The sequence below is a fragment of the Carassius gibelio genome, chromosome B3, assembly GCF_023724105.1.
Source record: "Carassius gibelio isolate Cgi1373 ecotype wild population from Czech Republic chromosome B3, carGib1.2-hapl.c, whole genome shotgun sequence".
NCBI lineage: Eukaryota > Metazoa > Chordata > Actinopteri > Cypriniformes > Cyprinidae > Carassius > Carassius gibelio.
Window position 1 is genome coordinate 14,921,750 of NC_068398.1, and position 20,884 is coordinate 14,942,633.

Consider the following 20,884-nt stretch of genomic DNA (forward strand, 5'->3'; position numbering starts at 1 on the left):
AATCTAATATCAGATGGTTTGTAGTAGCTGATATGGTAGTTATCTTATCTTATGAAACGAAAGGGTAATTTTTACTTGGAATAGTTCACTTAAAGATAAAAATGAACTCACCCTCAGGTCATCCAAGAAGTAAATAAAATTTGTTTCTTCATCATGGGAACAGATTTGGAGAAATTTTTGTCAACTGTTCGTACTGTAATTCTGATGGCACCCATTCACTACAGTGCATCCATCCATTGGTGAGCAAGTGACGTAATGCTAAATTTCTCCAAATCTGTTCCCATGATGAAGAAGCAAATTAATCTACATGCTGAATGCCCTGGGGGTGAGTACATTTTTCAGCAAATTTCCAGTTTTGGGTGAACTCTTCCTCTAAGATGATAAAAGTGATACAAATACCCACATGGAAAGAACCTATATGAGGATATATGCAGTTTACATGAAACCTATATTCAATTTATATGCACATATATGCTGCATATATGTACATATAATATAGTAAAACGGCCAATTTTATAAATGTCACATATATTAAAAACCTTTATCAAAACCTATATTAAAACATACATGTTTATATAGGTTATTTCCATGTGGGGATTGAAAGCTGTATTCTCATGTGTTGTCAAATTTTCTCCAGGTCAGAATGTTTGCCCTCTAAACAAAAGGGAGTACATCTTGGATGTTGCTACAGAAGCTGAACATGTTGACAGCAACTACAGTCTGTGGTTTCGAAGAGTGATCTGGACGCAGCCACTGAAGTTTGACAATGAGCTCGGAGTCACTATGCATTACAATCAGGTACATCAGCCAGACTGATTCAGTTTCCCAGACGTTCCTTTCACGTCCTGTGCTGCTTATTGCACAAGTTACAAAGATCTGAGGCATTTGTTCTCAATTCGTTCTACGTTTTCTCTGTTCAGGCTACTCTAATCTGATCTTCATTCACATTTTACAGGTGTCCCCTGACTACTTAAAAGGGCTGCTCAATGTTGTCCCACAGGGTAAAGCCAGTGAGCAGCAGCTTCAGCAAGTGTCAAAACTGGCAGCTCTGCAACATCGTGCCAAGGATTCGATCCACCTGCCAACCTCGTAATGCAATTAATCTGACTGACATCATATCCTCAATTTATCAACCAAAGAAATAACTGACTTGTGTATCAATGAAAAACTTAAAAAAGGGCACATTTAGCCCACTGAACTTAATGACCATGATAAATCTAAAGAAAATAGAATAGAAAAAAATAGAGCAAGCTAGTGTTAGAAAAAATACATTTACAATGTTTTTTTTTTCAAATAAATGGTTCTTTTTATTTTCTGTTTATCAGAGAAAAAAATGGTATCCTCAAAAATATTAATATTAAACAGGACAACTGTTTTCAACATTGATAATAATGAGAAATGTTTCTTGAGCACCAAATCATCATATCAGAATGATTTCTAAAGCATCATGTGACTCTGAAGACTAGAGTAATGATGCTGATAATTCAGCTTTACCATCACAGGAATAAATTGCATTTTAACATATATTAAAACAGTCATTTTGCACTGTGAAAATAGTCTACATTGTTATATTATTAATGTATTTTTGATCAAATAAATGCAGCCTTGGTGGGTATAAGAGACTTCTTTCAAAACCCCCAAACTCTGAACTGTAGTTTGAGATATATATATATATATATATATATATATATATATATATATATATATACTGTATCAAGCTTGGTTGCCATCATTCTGGTCTCTTAATGAGCTCGCTAATTGCCTGCACGTCAAAGAAACTTGCAGGGAAATACAATCCCAAGGATCAATACTAGGTTTGAGGGAGAAATGAGTCACTTTGAATAGATCTGTCCTCATGTTAATTACTGTGCCAATAATTGTAAATAGGTCAAATTCACAGTTATAAAAACACAGTGTTGTGCTTTTAATTGTTTAGTTGGCCCCTGATGGAGAACAGCACCTGTTTGATGTCCCTCAGCTAATATAAGTTACCTCTTCTATAGACTAACATTCTCTTGTCCTCTGCCGTCAGTCATGAGGTTCAGGAGTATATCCCCTCCCAGCTCTTCGGTCTCCAGCGGCACCAGCAGTGGTTAAACATGGTGACCCAGCACATGCAGCAGGTGCAGGCCCTCACTCCTCATCAGGCCAAAGCACAATTTCTGGGTGAGGTCTTGATTTGGGAGAACAGACAGTGTGAATACGCACTGCCTTTTATTCCAAACACTGATTGTTGTGCTTGTGTGTCTGTTTCAGGGCTCGTGAGTGCTTTCCCCATGTTTGGCTCGTCGTTCTTCTACATACAGAGCAGCAGTAATAGTGCTATCGACACCCCCTGCATTCTGGCTGTCAACCAAAATGGTCTGAACTTTCTAAGAAAAGATACTCATGTAAGTTTAACCCCTTTATTTCCAATGCTTACTAAATGCCTAACCTCCTTGGCAAGTGTTTTTAGGCTGTATTTCTAAAACATATTTTACTGCATATTTTAAAATAATAGCTGACCTAAAAATTTGAATTCAGTCACAATTTAGAAAGTCTTGAAATGTAAATAAGTCTTCAGTTCATCAAGGCTGTATTTATTTGATAACAAATACAGTAAGAACAGTAATATTGTGAAAGCAGCCATTACTCCAGTCTTCAGTGTCACATGATCCTCCAGAGGCCTTTTTAACATGCTGATTTGATGGTTAAGAAAACTTTCTCCCCATTATCTACATTATTATTATATTTTTCAATGATGGGGTTTGCAATGATTCAGTGATTAAATATGTCATCTGCTTTGAAACTGCTAAAGTGTCCATTTTACTGTATATTTCCAAAGATTTTCCAATTTATCTGCATTTCCTCCCATGATATTATATAACGGTCACATATAGACGTCACAGCTGTTTTCAATGTTCTTCAGGAGCCGATGGTGAAGTTTCCGCTGAAGGAAGTCCAGTCCACCCGTACACAGAGGCCCACAGCTGGCTCCAGTTACCCATATGTGGAGATAATGCTGGGTGACCTAATGTCTCAACGCATTACACAGTTACAGCTGGACCAGGTATGGCCTTTGGAATATATGATTACAAACCATCACATAATCTAATCGTGCAATATCTGCTCATTTTAATGCACTTTTAAGGTGTGTTGTGTACATTTTCTCTGGGCCTGTGTGGGCGGAGCTTATTCCTGTGTGTTTGACTTTACAGAGTCTTGAGCTGTGCCGTGTTATCGCCATGCATATGGAAAACCTGCTGTCCGTACGAGAGAAGAGACTTACTCTGCCGCCCAGTGAAATCACTCTGCTCTAGCTCAAATTATATTTATATTACTTTTATGGCAATAATTGCAATCAGACACTATTGAACTCCTACACGTCTAAAGCCAGCTGTCATTTTTGCCTGTTTGCAATTTCAAAACCAAGTTCCAAGATGAACTTGTTATGCACAGTAATTTGCATGGATTCTGTTAGGTTGAACATATGGGCCTATAATTGAAAACAGTATAGTACTACCTCTAGTTCTGGACATGTGATCAGCAAGACTTTATTTTTGTATGAGAGAGTTCCTCTCTTAAATACGGATTTGCACTACTTGAGACTATTGTATGTTTTCAATATTTATATATTGTTTGCATTTATATGTCATGTGGATTTGAATGGGAAATTAACTATATGCACAATGAATGTAAGTGTAATATGAAGTCTTTATTCTAAATAATTAAAAACATCACAATTGACCTGTGTTTTCCCCCAATTTATTGCATATTATTTATTTACAGTACATGCACAATTTGAGGAATCATACATTGAGTGATATATTTTAAAAAGCACTACTATCGAATTATTAAAATTAAATTATTATTATATTAAATTTTTATTTTAAAAAAATGTGAATTGAAACAATGCTTAAATAACAGTAAATTATAAAATAAAAATATATAAATATTACTTGAAAAACTAAAACATTTCAAATGTGGCCTGGAATACGTTTAGGCTGAAGCACTAAAATTACTAGCTGGTTATGAATTAAAGTTTAAGTTTAAAGTAAATAATTCTAAAATAACATGATTTGATTGGCTGGTTTATCCATGCAAACGAAATTGAATCGCTGCCAGCCAATTCAAACGTGTGAGTAAGTAAAGCTGATCCAGCGGAATACTGATCCGTGTTTTCCACACGCACGCTGGCGGTGGGCGTGGTTTGGTGAATTGGTCACAGATTCTTGCATTCTGATTGGCTCTCCCAAGTCGTGGTTCCTCTGAATTGCAGTGTGGTCAAACTGCATAAACGCAGAGCTAAAAACTTGCATGGCTTCAGGAGTGGATACGAAAGAAACCGGAGCTTGCATGAAGGATCACATTGTTTCTCTGCACCGATTCACGCCTAACGGCATTTATATCAATCTGAGACGGCGCGCGCTGTGATATTTCTCTGATTCGGCTTCAGGATGATGAAGTTTAGGTTCAGACGGCAGGGAAACGACCCTCATCGAGAGAAAATCAAACAGGATCTGTTTGCATTCAATAAGGTACGCGGGATATATAGCGTTCTCTCTCTCTTGAGCATGCATGCGGTTTCGCATTGCATTGAAAACATTTAATTCAAGCAAATGCATTCACACTTGGCTTACTGTGAACGTGCTTTGTTACATTTACTTTATCTGCATTAACATGCATTTGATAATATGGCAATGGTTTACAACTATCATGGCCAGATATGACGATAAAAGTTGTTTGAAACCGTAGATTTTCTTTTTGTTAGTGAACAGTTGGACTTTTATGGCTTCCAGAGAATGACACATATGTTGTGTTTGCGTATAATTTTCATAATATTGAATATCTTCGTCAATGGAGCTCATTAAATTAGATCGAGCGTGTTGTCTGTTGTGAGTGACCTCAAAGTTTTCTCGTGTTTGTGACTTTAACCGTTACGAACGACTGATTATCGATTGACTAATACACAGAGATATATAATATATTATCATTTATGGTTATTTATTTTTTACTAAAAGCTCAATTTATTTAGTTCAATGAGTGGTTTATTTGTCTTGTTGAAAAATAAATCACGTGTGTGTATTTCTGTTTGTTGCTGAGCCTTGAATGTATCCTGCAGTGGTGCTGGCAGATTTAGGGTGATTGTGGGGATTTCTAGAGCTCTTAAATCATAATGAACATGTAACTGCTCTCCTGCCAAAAACATAGAAAGTGTTTGATTGTAGGCTCTTTACTGATGACCCAACTCTGGCATGCACCATTACAGCACAATCAAACATTTCTTCCCTCCTCCTCCTCTGTGTAAAGGAAAACGGGAGGAAATGAGAGATCTCATATTATGCATGTTTTTAGAGTAGCCTATTAAAGTGCCCACTTTCGTTCATCTCTCCAATGCTGCTGCTGATGACATTTATCCACAGATGGTTTAGGAAAAACAGAGCGGCGGTGTCATGCTGATGAAGCGTCATGACACTGTGTGTAATGTTACAGGAAGGTCCTGTTATTTATCATGTCATACTTTGTCAACCTGCGAAAAGTGATCTGCATCATTCGGCCAACTTCAAGCCTTTTTTTTTTTTTTTGCTTAAATTTGTGTGTTGATTAAAGGGGACATTTTTAGAATTGCCCAAAAACCTGTTTCTGCAAATCTCTTTTGAAGGCTTGTGAAGATGAATTTTGCATTGTCTGTCAGATCTACTAGAGTTCCTTCCTTGCTATTTTTGGTTTTGCATTGTATTTTTTTTTTTTTTAAACAAGGAAATCCTTTTCCTGACAAGACTACTGAATATATCTCTTGTATTGTTAATTGTAGCATCAGGGCTCATTAGAAGTCAATGAAGTATGAATTAGTTTCTTTTTTTTAAGCTTAGCAGAAAAAGAGGGATTTCAAAAGTCTATATAATGTACATTACATATGAATTTGAGTTCTGAATGTGTGATTGTTTTTTTTTTCTCTTCTCTTCTTTTACTCAGACAGTTGAACATGGATTCCCAAACCAGCCAAGTGCTTTGGCCTATGACCCCAAACTGCAGCTTATGGCCATTGGAACTAAATCAGGGGCCATCAAAATGTATCCTTTTGTGAGTGCTTTCCTCAAACAGAGTGAATGTAGTTTAAGAATTTTGTTAATATACTCTACTGTTGAAATGTTTGGGGTCAGTTAAAGTCACAGTTAGGACGTTTACATTGGCTTTGCAGAATTAACTATTCATCTTAAAAATGTCTCATAGTTTCCACAAAAATATGAATCAGCTCTACTGTATTTAACTGTTATAATAATAGAAAATGTTTTTGAGCCGCAAATCAGCATAATGTAATGATTTCAGAGAAATCATGTGACCGACTGAAGTGATGACTGCTGAAAATTCAGCTTTGCATCACAGGAATAAATCACATTTTAGAAAAGCTGTTTTAAATTGTAAGCAAAAGAGGCTTCGCTCAAAAACATTAGCTAAATAATCTTACTGACCCCAAATACTTGAACTGAAATCTATATCTACTCAAAATTGTGTACTCCCCTTCTCTGTTGTTTATCTTCCCCATTCAAATAATAAATCAAACATTTAAATGAAATCAAAAATTAAAAGAAATCAAAATTATGTATTTATTTTGATAATGAACTGTTTGTGTGGACTATAGTGAGTCTCTCAATTGGCTTTGTGAGCTGCATCTGTGATCCTTGAGTATTCACTCCAAATCATCCATTAGAACAAGTTTTTAAACAAATTTATATATAGGTGCAATTTCTACTTGTCTGTACGATAGTGTGTCCAAACTTTTGTAAGAACTACTGGCAACACCAGCTTCTTAAGTTTTTTAATATTACAATTTGTACATCTTCCATAAAATGTTGAGAAAGATTTGGTCATTTTGATTTCGTCAATACAATTCAGTGAGTGAATGTCCTAGTTTATGGTTCACTGATTGTGATTGATTACTCTGGATGGATGGCTCTGTTGTGTTGAAGACTTGAGTCATCTGCGTTTGTACACAATGCGACTCATTACACGTGAAAACTTGGTACTTTCAAAAAACCACACTTTGCTAAATTGTCATAATTACAGTCGACACTGTCCAGGCCTGAATCTTTGAGTCTGTAGAGGGTAGAAGGAATGTTTAGGAGGATACCATCAGAGTGAAGTGTTATTATCTAGTCCTTCTGAACCGGACGGGTCAGACAGGCCTAGTATCATGGAATACATCCAACATTCTTCCACAGTCACGCTTGCTTTTTTTTCTGTGATGGAAGCTGAGATACGGGCAGAATCAGTGATGATATAATGATTGTGGTGGTACAGTACAGGTCTTTGAGCTTTGGGAGGCTGGTAGTGTCAGGCACAGCCCAGCTGAGAGACGCTCAGTCTGGAGCCTTGACTCACTCGGGACGGGGCGGGGTCAGTGGGAGGGTGCTAGCTGTGGGACGGCCCAATCTGACAACCTGCCACTCACCAGATCTGAGTGATTTTCTGTCAGCTCTTACAAACTAATACCTCATCCATCAGACGAGAAAACTCATGATGGAGAGAAGACAGGGACTGGTCGGTGTATATAAAGAGGGTGTTCTGTGGTTGAGTAATGAGAGGTTTGGCTTTGAAAGCATTTCGTCTGATTGGGTGTTGGAGGGGGTGTGATGAGAGATCAAAGTTTGGTTTACCCTGTCTGACTCCATCCTTTTTAAAACTGGATGTCTTTGAATAACATTTGGGAATAAGGTAAGGTTCAGTGTTGGTGAATGTCTCTCTTCCGTCATCAAGAGTTCTCTTTGAGAGACTTTTAAGTTCAGACGTTTGCTCATTATTTTTTAACAAGGAAAGCTGAATGACTTGGTTTCACGCTAGCTTGTTTTGAGAGAAATTCTGCAGAATGCATTTAAACATGGTACAATTATGCTAAAGCATAATCCAATTAGTCAACATATTTAATAATCCAAGAGATCCCAGAGCTTTTTAATTTAGGATCCTGCTAGAGCAATATGAACAATCTCAAGACTTGCTGAAAATGTTTTCCTGTGAAATATGAGAGGGAAAACAAAAATTAGTTTTATATATATATTATTTTACCTGTCATAAGGCTTTTAGTAATCTATGAAAATAAGAATAAACTTGAAGACATGACTTTAAGCTATACAGATAAACAGGAAAATATACTTTTTTTTTCTTTCTTGATGCTGCAGCAAGAGCAGCTTTATGGCTATATTAAATTAATAAATCATTGACATGGAACATTAGTGAGTCATATGTTGGTTCAGTAGCTGGATTTAGTGAGTTCATTCAAATAAGGATTTGTCAGACTGATTTGAAACACTGACTCTTTTCGAACACCTCATTAAAGTTGCAATAGATGTTTTCTGTATTGTGAAGTACTTCTGAGTCTAACAGACAAGTTGTGCTATTTGTGTTTACATGCAGTCTTTGAAGTGCGTCAAAGCTGAAAAGCAATGCGGGACACGAAAGTTTTGCCCACCAACAAACTTGTTAATTTGACATGAGCTGACATTTACACATGAACTATTCTTACACTTTGCGTTTAATTAACATTCATGCAATCGGTGGGGGATGTGCACTTCGTTTTGAAATTAAGGTCTTTCCAGTTCTGTGTGTATATGCTGAATTATACAGTATCTGTTGATTCCATGTTGCCCTGCTTATGTCTTTCTGCACTCCTGTCTTTAATTCATTCCTATGGGTCATGTTAACTTGGGCTGAATCAATAGCCATATCCTGCTGGATCAAAAGACTAGCAAGTTCTTTATGAAAAGCTGATAAATTGAACACAGCATACAGTCGTACAGCATTTTATCAGTTCCCGTGGAGTTATTTGATTAAGCTGTCAGTGCTTCCTTCATTAGTTTTGAGAAAACTGGAATGCTTCTGTGGTTTGATAAGCTCCATTTTATCTGGATTGGTTCCAGCTCCAGATGTGTGGTTTGCACATCAAAGGCTAGATTGCTGTGATGTGCATAGCTCTACAGCCCGGGTCGTCTCGACGTCAGATGTCAGAACGGCCAAGTCTGAGGTGCGTCTGATCAAGGGTGCTGTCATCAGAGTTTGTTCAAAGACATCATTAGCAGAAGCTCTGGATTCATTTATTATGCGACAAAGCCATTAACTGTTCCATTAAAGTACCTGAAGCTGAGGTGTGTGCTTGATAAAAATGATCAGATTGTTTCTCCCATTGTATTTTAAGGTCCAGATAGATATTAGCAAGCCATTTGTAGGCAAACATTCCTGATTAACTAAAAAATGGAAATCGGGGTGTGTTATGAAATTAAGTATTTTTATGCTATTACTGCTATGGGCATTTTGAATAAACTTTAAAATCCAACCATTTTTATGAGCCTATATAAAACGTTTGCTGACCTTTTGAAAGCTTGCCTTTAAATGAGATGTTTACTGTTGCCTTTTGTTTCTTGGCCTCAGTTTAGTGAGCATTCAATGAAATAGGAGCCTGTCTGATCATAAATGTGTCTCTGCTGCCACCACAAATTGAGGCGCAAGGGTGGGTACTATATTTTAAGGCTGAAGGGGAGGACAGACGAGGGGGTTTTAGCAAGGCGAAGTGGAAAGTAATGGGACTGCTGGGACAGAGGAGCTGTTGGAAGTGTGGGGTTCACTCCTAAAGAATGCATGTGGCTGTGCCCTAAGTTCACTCTCTGCTGACAGAAGACATTCCTCTGCACTTTTGTTGCTGGTCCTCATCTCAAAGACGTCTTTTGAAATGGTTTCCCGGGCCACCGCTGGAGCAGGCTTGTAATCAGGATGTGCTTCAGATTTTAGAAGCGACAGCTTTCGTGATTGACAGTGTCTGGCAGGCTGAGCCATGTAACTGTCAGAAATGCTGCTTCTGTTGTCGGTTGTGGCTGTTCTAAAATGAGGTGCGGTCTGGTCCTAAAAATGAATTTTTGTCATTACTATGCCCCCCCCCCCCTCTCATTTGTTCAGTGCGCATTAGAGCTCATTAACCTCATCTAACAGACGCCATTTATACTCCGATATCACAATGGATATGAATGATCATCGGCTGCAACGAAAAGAGGTCCCGTGTATAGCATTTGTTGGTTATCGTATACACAAGATAAAAAGATAAAATCCCTAAGTAGTGATGTCCAAGTTGTTTCTATTTTTGTTGGACAGGGAAGGAAAATTGTGTAAACTGTTCTCTAAAACTCTTATTAAAATAGTATCAGTTTAATTTACTATTTAAAATGTGCTGATCCACGTCAATAGATGGCAGTGCAGCATCTAATACCACTGTGGTATCAGTATTTATAGCACACAAAGAACAGCAATGATAACGTGAGCTAAAAACACTACAGAGTGTATCTTTAATACAGTAAAATAATTGCTTTAAGATGAGTTTTTTGGATCAGTAGTTGAAAATATTTTGATATTGGAATAGAATTACGTGTTTAGATATCTGTGGTTTTGAGACAATTCCAATGTCTGTGGTAATATGCTAAACCATAAAATGACTATTAAAAACGATGATTTAAGCAACTTTATAGCTCATATAATTCAAGTTTTGACAAGTCTTATAAAATGATACCATTACAGTTCAGCATTTAAACCATTTTCAGTCAAAATTATAAAGACTTAGATGGAGATAGGATAAAAAGAAAATGGCATTGCAAATTTATTTCCCTTCAGAGATGCATTCATATAAATTCCCAGAGTCCTCAGAATTGTAAGATTCGGATGGATGGCTTGTTTCAGTGTGAGAATGGCAAGTTTTTATGAAAGGCAATGTATTTGGCAGTATGTTTATTTCTTCAAGCAACAGCTGTAAAGTATTAAATTGTTAGTCTGTGAGAAGGAAATTATTAGAGTCATGCATTTTATGAAATCTAATCTACGGAGGAGCAGCATATCTACATCCCACTGTTAACTGACCCTACGCAAAGACCCGCCCCTACATCCGACAAGCCATGGTGCTCTCACGCCACACCTCTGGTTCTCACGCAGTGAAAAATAAATCCCAAAGCAAAGAGGAAAGTGACAACAAGCAGACAGACAAGACAGAGCAGCTTACTTTTGGTACGAAACAAAGTCTCTGCTTTTCAAATTTTGTCTCTTGCCTGATAACCAACCATTTCTTCCTCTTTACTATTTATTATAGCACAAAATAAACATGAATGAACATTGGAAGGTACCTTATTTCAACCACAGAAAGACTCCAATATACACACCATTTTCAGACAAAATGGCCAATTCGGCATTATGATTGGTCAGATCACCTGTCAATCAAACTTGCTGCGAAGAGTGAATTAATCCACCATCCTTTTCATTTTCTTTATTTTTTTTTAATTTTTTTTTTTTTTTTTTTTTTACATTTTCCTCTTATAAACTATAGACCAGTTTATCAACACAATCTTTTGCAATCTAGACTACAATTACCTAACTACTCACCCTTACCCTATGCAGCTGCTGAGGTGGGCTGTTCGAATAACGTAACTATTGAATCTGTATACATGCCAAATAAATGCAAGCTGCTTTCATGTGTGAAACAAGCCCAGGGTTGTCACGACCAGTATCAAAAAACATTAGTGGGAAAATTAATTGACTAGTCAGAACAACCCTTACAGAGTCTTTCGGCCTCCTAATTTAATGCATTTCTTTGTATTTGGTATTAAGCATCTGCCAAGAATATTACTAAACACACATTAATGTCTAGAGCTGCTCTTCTGTGTTAATTGTGCAACTAATGTGCTGTGTTCATATAATTCTTGGTAGATCTTCAAAATGTCCGTCATCTTTCCTATCATCGGTTGTCTTCTCGATCAAGCGATAAGTGGATCTGTATGCATGGACTCTTATCCTAGAGCGCTAGCTATCTGTTTTCCTCTCCCGGCGGCATTACTGCAGCTCTCTGATCTGAGCCAGGGAGTTTGCATCTATGCCACTGCAAACACTCAGACATTTGTCTGGTCTAGAGGCATAGCCTTATCACAACTTTTAGTTTGGCAGATTGCCTCAAGAAAGACTGATGCTCTCACATTTCACATTCTCGCATTGGGATGTCCTCTCTTCTGATTGAACACAGCTGAGGAAACACTCCAACGCCTCTTCATAGGTTCATTCATAACTGCTCTATCGGTTGCTGGAGCCGTTTCTTCCCGATGGTTTTAGATGGTGCTGCTGAGGGAAGTTGAAATGTCTCTTTGCATATCTTTTCTCTCATGTGTCTCAGCCTAAAGCCATTAGTATTCTGTTGTGAGCCTCACGGACACACACAGGGAGCTCAAAATCAGTCCCCTTCCCCCCGTAGTGCTCTTCAGCGGCCAGTAAGCAATCTATAGACCTTTGGAAACTCGAATAGTGAAGAAGACTCATTGAATTCTGTTTTATGCTCATTGCTGCCAAACCTTTCTACTTAAAGGGTCTCAATTTATTTACAAATTGTGGCAAGTTACTGGATGGGAAAGGGTTCGCCTGTGGCTTCTTTTAAAAGGACCTTTGCCTGTTTTAGAAATAAGCAGAACTGGCGTAGGAATCTCCTTCCAGTCAGTCTAATCAGTTGTGACATGAACTGAAAATGGCCATGCACTATGGGTAACACAAAGTTCACGGTTCAGTCTTTGTTGCAAGAACTACAGTTTCTAGAACGGCTTGCTAAGCCAAAGTTCAGCTGGAGCTGCTGTATGCCAAGCATTTCATCATTTGCTGCTTTTTCTTTACTTTTAGAAGGAATTTTAGATTGCGTTCATGCATGTCAAATCAGATGATACTTTTAAGCAATGTTATACGAGGTTAACAAGTGACTTAGTATTTCAGAAATGGTGGATACTGTGTTTTAGCATAAACCGGTTTGGTTTTCGTCCATTCAATGACTCATACAATAGGCATCACTTATAATAGTTTTTTTCTTGTTTAGAGAAAACCCACATAATTACTTAGGTTTGTCTCTTCAATATAGGACAACGTATGTTTACTGCATTAGACTTTGGACACAGTGTCTGCTGTTTGTCACTATTCAGACCGTGAAATTGCATTATTCTTTGCTAACTAGTTGTTAGCGCTTGAGTGAGTAATTGCTGGGCATTGTTGGGACTATGTGGAGGGGAGATGGTCAGCGTAGGACCTCCAAGAGTGTGTTTGGCTTATGTTGTAAGAGCAGTCTGGGGCCCTGGAAGGGAGTTCTGATTGTTACATGACTTTGAGATGTTAAAACTCTTTTGTGGTAATGGAGAGGGTGGAGAGTAGCTATAGTGTGGCTAAATATTTATATTATTTGGATAATGATGAATTTACGTAATTTATTTTGAATGTGTTGTTTCCTATGGGAAATGTATGCTTAATTGCATTGAATGTGCATCGGATTATAAGTCTTACTAATGAAAGGCCGCTTAAGTGTATACTTAAAGTGTACCATGACCACTTTCACTTAAGTGCCGTTTATAATGTCAAAATTAAATGTTTTACTTTAAAGTACTTTTCAATCATTGGTTTAGTCTTTTGTTGTGCTTTTAAAGTAGACTGTACATTTCAAAATGTTAAAGGTGTCTTATGATGTTGCTAAAAAGAATATTATTTTGTGCATTTGGTGTAATGAAATGTTTACGCTGTTTGCGGTTCAAGAAACACATTATTTTCCAAATACTGTACATTATTGTTGCTGCTCTATGCCACACCTTTCTGAAAGACGTCATATTTTACAAAGTTCATTGGTCTGAAAAGTGAGGTGTGTTCCAGTACGTTGTGATTGGACGAACACCTCAAGGGTGTGACGGATATCCCCAGTGGGGACATAAAGGGGAAGTTGTGGCCTAGTGGTTAGAGAGTTTGACTCCTAAGGTTGTGGGTTTGAGTCTCGGGCCAGCAGTACCACGACTGAGGTGCACTTACTTGACAGTCACAAGCCTCCGGGTTTTCATCCAAAATATCTTAAATTGTGTTCCAAAGAAGAACGAAGCTTTTATGGGTTTGGAACGACATGGGGGTAAGTGATTAATGATAATATTTTTTTTAGGGTTGCATATCCCTTTAAATTCTTTTGAGTAGTGTTTTTTTTTTTTTTTTTTTTTTTCCTCAAGTAAGAGTTTCATTTTCACAAGAGTTATGCCAAATTACATTTGTTGTTTGCTCACCCTTATGTAATTCTGAACTCCTGATATTGTTGTAGAACACAAATGGAGATGTTTAGGAAGAATGTTAATGTAAAATGTACATTTTTTTTTTTTTCTATACAATAAAAGTTTCTCTTATATCTCTAAACCTGAAGGTACTCGATATCCAGATTAGTAATTTAAAAGGAACATTTTCAAGTTTGTAAAGACTATGATCTGTTTCTGTTTACATTACTGTAAACTGTATTCTTTGGCTATAAAATTGGTAATTTTGATCAAATTAATTTGCATTGCGGAGTCTTATTGGCATCTAATACTAGTTTGACTTTCATGGATTACTTGAGAAAAGAAATTTCTCAAGTAATCCTAGATGCCGTCACTATCTTAAAATTCATGTTCTTTTGTGTCTTGAGAATATCAGGTTCTGTTTTTAGTGTCTGCTTGTTACTTCCAGTGGAAACACTAGTATTCACGGGAGACATGTAGCTGAAGGAAATTAATTCTGAATGCAGAATTCAGAGCATGTCTGAAAGACGCTGTGAGCGAGGATGTGAAGGTCTCTCAAATTAGCTTGTCCAACACATAAAAACCTGCATGTGTCAGAGTTGTCAAACGGGTCATGATGAATCTTAAAAAATGGTTCACCACAAACAGGAAATCCCTTTCTTTCCTCATGTCAACAAACCAAAACCATGCTGTGCCTGCTCAAAAAGCAGCCATCTCGTGGTTTGTAATCTCTCCGCACCATTAGCAATGCACTGAGGTGGGTTGGCTCAGAAAGGAGGGTTTAATTCTTGTTTTATTGACTGTAGGGGGAGTTTTTGCGGGGGAAAAAATGACAGGGGCTCTCTGTTCATGTTAATGACCTGTAGAGTAATCAGAGCTTAGTGTGAGAACTTCACAGATGTTTCTACTTCTCAGTTTAATTCCCACACTCAACACAGAGGCCCTGCACTCCCAACATGCTTGACACATCTTTCTGTGCTCTATGCTTGGACCTTCTTTTGGTGTACGACTTTTTTTTTTTTTCACCTCACTTATTGTATCCATTTTCCCCCTTTCTCTGTCTTCCCTTTTTCTCTGCCTATTGTGCAGAAGCATGACATAATCCTTAATGGAGTGGAGCTGATCAAAGGGTTATCCTTGTAAAAAGAAGAATATTAACATTAGTAGTAACTTATTATTATTTTAATTATTCTTTAGCTCATGTCCTACCTCATAGTACTTGCAACACCAAAGGTCATGGGTTTGATTCCCAGGGAAGACAAGAACTGCTGATTAAAAGCAAATATCAAATGCATTAATAGAAGTTACAGGAAGCTTTACTACACGAGTGCATTTATATTATTTATAAAACGTTATTTTGCTACGGTCTACTTTATCTCACTACTATCATTAATTACTCTTACTACTCTCACACTCATGTCATTCCAAATCTGTGTTGAAATCTGAGAACTTTCTGGCCCTGCATAGACAGCAGTGTGACTACCACGGTAGAGGTACATTGTTAAAATTGTCCATGTATTTTTATGTTACATGGACTATTTTATGTTATGATGTTCTTACTATCTTTCTGGGCCTTGAATGTGTCAGTTACTCTTGGATTTCAACAAGAATATCTTCATTTGTGTTTCCGAAGATGAACGAAGGTTTTACGGGTTCGGAACGACAAGAGGGTGAGTAATTATTGATTGATTATTTTTGGGTTTATGATCATTATCTGATGAACAACATTGTCTGAGATGTTAACATTACATTTCATGTTGGGTTATGGATAATTGGTGTGAGATGTTACATGTTTTCCAACTTTTGACCTTTTCATAATGTAGCGTTTTTTGGGGCATACGAGCCCCTTCTGCAAATAACAGTACATGTATGCCTGTTCCTGTGTGACATAATCGAGATGCTGCCATGGAAACCAAGGGGACTTCAGAATGGAGCAGTTCGTCTGGGGTGCTGTTTCAAGGGCCTGGTTGTGTAAGACATTATGGGCTTGATTAGGCAGCAGCTGAAGTGGCTCTCAGAGCGCTGCGTGTGAGGTGGCTGGGTGACGTGCGGCACTGCCACACAGTCTGAGCTTTTGTTCTGGACTCAGTGGAGCTGACAGTGTGTCCTGTGCTCCCCTCGCACCGTGACTGCAGCTCTTCTCATTAGTCTGAATCCGATGTACCTACCCTGCCTCACGAGCAAGTCTGCAGAGAGAAATAGCTTGTGTTCAAAATCATGAGTCCAGTCCAACCCTCTCCAAATTAATCCAAAAAACAATAACATTTGGGTCAATATAATGAAAATGCTCGCTTGAAAGTATTTATTATAAAAAAATAAAAAATAAAGAATTATAAGGAATATTTATTTAACAATAAATAATAAACGTTTGGATGAAGTCTGAACACTTTACACAATTAAAATTTCAGTCGTTAAATAATTTCTTCATTTTTTTTCTTGAAGTGAGCCAACATTGCCCCCTCAATAAACAAACAAACACAAAATGCATGAAACTTGTGGCTGTTTGAAAATGTAATGTTTCTGTTATTCAGCATACTTTAGTTCAGTATTGTGTGGGAATGCATTTATCTTTTTGCTCTTTGGTCAAATAATAGCACTTGTTAAACACGTTCAGTTTATTATTCATCAAGCTGGAATAGATGGTCCGGTATGGGGCATTACATTGTGAAATATGGTATCTAACACAGTGTTGTTGGGGTTGTATACTGCACATTTTTGACAGTATGGTGGGTCTTGTTAAGTGCATGCTTTGCATGATACATACCATTAAATGGTATGCAATATGCATAGTGCACTCATGCTCTTAAAAAAAAAAAACAGATTTACTTTTAAAGGCCTACTGAGTTTCGTTATTCTGAGGATGTCTCTTTCTTCCTGCAGAGTTTGGATCATTTTACGTGGATCAGATTTGACCTAGATATCCACTCTTTTGTTATGAGAGTGGAAGGCTGTGTAGTTTTGTAATGAAAAGCAGACCACAATAGCAGTCCAGAAATCATTTGAGCGACCGTCTCTTCAAGAAAATCACGATCAGCTTTGCCAGCTGCTGTTGATGTCAAGCTGATGTCAAGCTGAAAAAGAGAAGTGGGAGATATCTGCTTATTCTGGAGACATTTATGATCCGATTGAGTGTAGGCCAATCCTTTTGATTAGATTTTGGCTCCGTTCTTAGTATGTAGTTCACTGGGCTGTTTAATGAGCATTATACAATTATAATTAATTCCCTCAGAGAATCCTCTGTTTCCTGAGTCATTACACAGTGTTGCTTCATGAATATTTTTCACAACATTCACATTTAGCTTTGATTTGGCTTGATTTCCCTTTGAAAGAAACAAGAATAAAAGTATGGGCCTGCTTGATATATTGTGACAGTATCAAATGCTAGACATTAAATTTAGGTTTTTAATCTTATGCATTAGATATTTCTTGTAAACTGTAATCTAACCGCCCCTTAATTCACAATACTTTTAAAGTAAAGTCATTACTTTAAATCCACAGTGTGTATAGTGAGCATGTTTTTTTTTCTTTAAGAGAGTAAGAATTAATATTTGATCAATTGAAAATTATAATTGACTCCATAATAGATTATGAAAGCCTAGTCTGAAGATTGTTCCCTTGACTGCGCATTAAGATATGGGGCTCCTGGGGTGGAGATGACTGGCCTTCATAAAGACACCGCTGCCGTCACTCAGATACACTTTCTCTATGGACAGGTAAGACCATGTTTCAGTCATTGTAGCTTATTAGGTGTTGGCTTTTATTTTGAAAGTTGCCATTTGAACGGTAGGGTTGTGCCTTTTAAACCATATGAGATGTGTTTTTTTCTGTTTATAGGGAAGGATACTTTCTTTGTTGGATGATAACACCATTCACCTATGGGAGATTGTGCAGAGAGAAAACCGATCTCATTTGGTGGAGGTTCACAGCTTCAACCTGCCTGGCAGGCCAGGCATCGAGAGCACCAGGTAAGGTTTTGTTCCTTATTCTGGTTGCATTTCCTCACATTTTGCTTAGTGTGATGCCTTTTATCATCTTGTCCAAACTATGACCTTTATGCTGGTTTCTTCTCCTGTGTAGTGCGACACGTGTGACCGTCATGTTGTTGAAGCTGAGCTGTGAACTTCTTGCTCTGGGCACTGAAGGTGGTGGGGTGCACTTCCTGGAACTGCCCACCCTCACCTTGCTGAACAAGTCGCTGTTCCAGGATGAGATCATGCAGAGGTGAGAGCCGCCCTTCCAGTGTTGACCTTGTCATGTCATCAGCTCATCCAGATGTTACCACTTTACTATAGCTGCAGGAGTATGAAAAGGCAAGGTTTTTGGGGGGGCTCTGTTCAAATGTGCATGTGTAAAACTGAAATCTCAGTTATATTACACTTAACATTTTTAAGTCTCTTATGCCTTCCAAGGCTTCATTTCTTTGTAAAAAATATATAAATAATACAGTAAAAACTACAGTATTGTGAAATAATTTTAAAATAACTTTTCTGTCTATTTGTTTATCATATATGTAATCTAATTTATTCCTTTGGCAAAGCTGAAATTTCAGCATCATTACTCCGGTCTTCAGTGTCACATGATCCTTCAGAAATCCTTTTGATATGTGACCCTTGATCACAAAACCAGTCTTAAGTCGCTAGGGGGCTATAATTTTAGCAATAGCCAACAATACATTGTATAGGTCAAAATTATCTTTTTTTTTTTTTCTTAAAAATTCTGATTAGTAATATGCATTGCTAAGAATTAATTTGGACAACTTTAAAGGTGATTTTCTCAGTGTTTTGATTTGTTAGCTTATTTGTTCAGCTTTCAGATGTATGTATGAATGTATAAAACTCCATTTCAAAGAATTGACCTTTCTGACTGGTTTTGTGGTCCAGGGTCACATATGCTGATTTGCTGCTCAATAAACATTTCTCATATCTTAAAACCGTTGTGCTGCTAGATATTTTGATATTTGATAAACTGTAATACATTTTTTTTTTCATGATTCTTTGAATCCAAATTTGGAAATCCTTAGTAAAAATATAATGTCTTTTATATATCTTCATTTTTGATCAGTTCACTGCATCCTTGCAGAATAAACTCATTTATTAGTATAACCCTAACCCTGTCTGCAACCACTCTGAAAAGGATTTTCTAAATGTTTCTCAGGGGACAGCGGGTATTTTATTAAGCCTCTGTGACTCAGGACGTCTACACTGGACTCTAATAAAGATGGCTGTGCAGGCAGATTCCACAACACTTACCTCATAAAATAAGCATTTGGGGACTCCCACCCCATCTGAGAGGACTGTGCTTGAGGTTAATGAAGCTGCAGCAAGACCTTTTGTTTATTTTCTTTCCCTCCTTTGGCCCCATCCGAACCGCTTTTGTCACACTTCTCTCATACACTTTGAACTGGGAACGAATCAAAGTTCCTGATGCGCCCCTTCTTGCCCCCAGCTGTGGCTGTCTGTTACTCTGTCAGTAGGTTATATGTAGCTTGAGCTTTCCTGTCCCACTGCCAAGGCCCAGACTTCTCACCGCAACAGTTAGACGTTTGGAGTTCAGAAAGACCTCGATCCCCGTGATCTGATGGGATCTTTTTAAGCTGCTGCTATCTATTTGTTATTGTAAAGATAATACACTTTTCGTTAATAATAAGAAACTTGTTTTTCCTAAAGGCTGTATTTATGTCTGCTACAAGGCAGGAAATCACACTAACTATTCATCTTACTCTTTAAAGACGTTATTTAACTCTCAGATAAATTACAGCTTTCCCGGCGTGCTCTTTTGCAGATATAGCCTGGGTGGTTCATCTGCTTCGGAGAGACCTTGAACTGCTCATTAACTGAGCACAATTTAGGCTAATGGGCATCCTATCTGAGCCACTGGTAATAAGTATGTGTCAGCCAGGAAACTACTGAACAAAATGCTTTTGTACCAAGTGCCAAATCTCTTGGGGCCCCAGCCCGAGGAGGTGTTTAAAATGGGGGATATGAGCTTTGCACACTCATCTTTGGGAATCAGCAGGATCTGGAATGCCAAAATATAGTTTGTGGCTCAGTAGAAAAAAAAGCATTGTGAATTGTTTTTCATAAGACATGGGGGCATCTAATGTAGTATACATTTGAAGACAAGAATGGGTATTGTTTTGGTTTTAGGACAAATTTGATGAAAGGTTTTGATCCACTTCAAATGTGGACTACTTTAGCTTGGCATGTATGCGAGTTTTGATTTCTTCAGAATACTTATTATGATTACAAATGGTGTGCTTGCAAGTATGAAACCTAATTATTATTATTAATGTCTGAAATAATTAAATATTCAGATTAATTAACATTTTAAATTATTATTTTATATTATTTCATAATGATTGTATTAGTGTGTGTGTGTGTGTGTGTGTGTGTGTGTATATCTATCTATCTATCTATCTATCTATCTATCTTGCAAAGACCATTTGGAAATCATAGTTCAGCTCATTAGAACCTTATAGCCTCGTCCTGCACACTTTCAGTTTTTATAAAATTATCTAAGATCTAAAATCGCAAGATCTTCCATTAACTTTGACAATTTTAAAGTGATTTCCTTGTAAAACCCTCATGTTGTTTGTGTGAAAGTTGTTTCTTTTGGCTGTTCTCATCCTAAACCAAGCCACCAGAGGACTACTCCAGTCCTTCTTTTCCAAGCGCCTTCCTCTCTTCCTCTTTCCCTTCATTGCTGCATCTCATCCCGACTCTGTGGGTGTACCATGCACATTCCAGCTCTTGAATCCATGCCACAGCCACGGAGGAATCCCGGACTGTGGCTTTTGATTGGTCATCGTTTGTCTGACTTTCAAACTGAATTTA

The 20,884-nt window shown here is 37.6% G+C and overlaps 2 protein-coding genes and 1 long non-coding RNA gene across 6 annotated transcripts in view; 2 read left to right on the top strand and 1 right to left on the bottom strand.

Moving 5' to 3' along the window:
- Positions 1-3,726, top strand: part of myo15aa (myosin XVAa) — a 40,297-nt gene extending 36,571 nt beyond the window's left edge. For all 3 annotated transcript variants that reach the window (XM_052552338.1, XM_052552336.1, XM_052552337.1), the window contains 6 exons: positions 638-798; positions 956-1,089; positions 2,033-2,166; positions 2,257-2,390; positions 2,909-3,049; positions 3,198-3,726. In XM_052552338.1, the coding sequence (XP_052408298.1) occupies positions 638-798; positions 956-1,089; positions 2,033-2,166; positions 2,257-2,390; positions 2,909-3,049; positions 3,198-3,299 (806 nt within the window). In that variant the 3' untranslated portion in view covers positions 3,300-3,726. The remainder of the gene's footprint in view (positions 1-637; positions 799-955; positions 1,090-2,032; positions 2,167-2,256; positions 2,391-2,908; positions 3,050-3,197) is intronic.
- Positions 3,727-4,238: 512 nt separating this feature from the next.
- Positions 4,239-20,884, top strand: part of llgl1 (LLGL scribble cell polarity complex component 1) — a 35,599-nt gene continuing 18,953 nt past the window's right edge. The window contains exons 1-5 of one of the 2 annotated variants that reach the window (XM_052551915.1): positions 4,239-4,517; positions 5,956-6,053; positions 17,683-17,764; positions 17,886-18,016; positions 18,129-18,272. In XM_052551915.1, coding sequence (XP_052407875.1) covers positions 4,437-4,517; positions 5,956-6,053; positions 17,683-17,764; positions 17,886-18,016; positions 18,129-18,272 — 536 coding nt within the window. In that variant the 5' untranslated portion in view covers positions 4,239-4,436. The remainder of the gene's footprint in view (positions 4,518-5,955; positions 6,054-17,682; positions 17,765-17,885; positions 18,017-18,128; positions 18,273-20,884) is intronic. The other variant, XM_052551916.1, reaches the window with a different exon arrangement.
- Positions 16,377-19,540, bottom strand: LOC127953021 (uncharacterized). Its single transcript, XR_008153093.1, has 2 exons — positions 19,301-19,540; positions 16,377-18,343 (listed from the first exon to the last, which is right to left on the bottom strand). It is a non-coding gene; the product is annotated as an uncharacterized LOC127953021 (long non-coding RNA).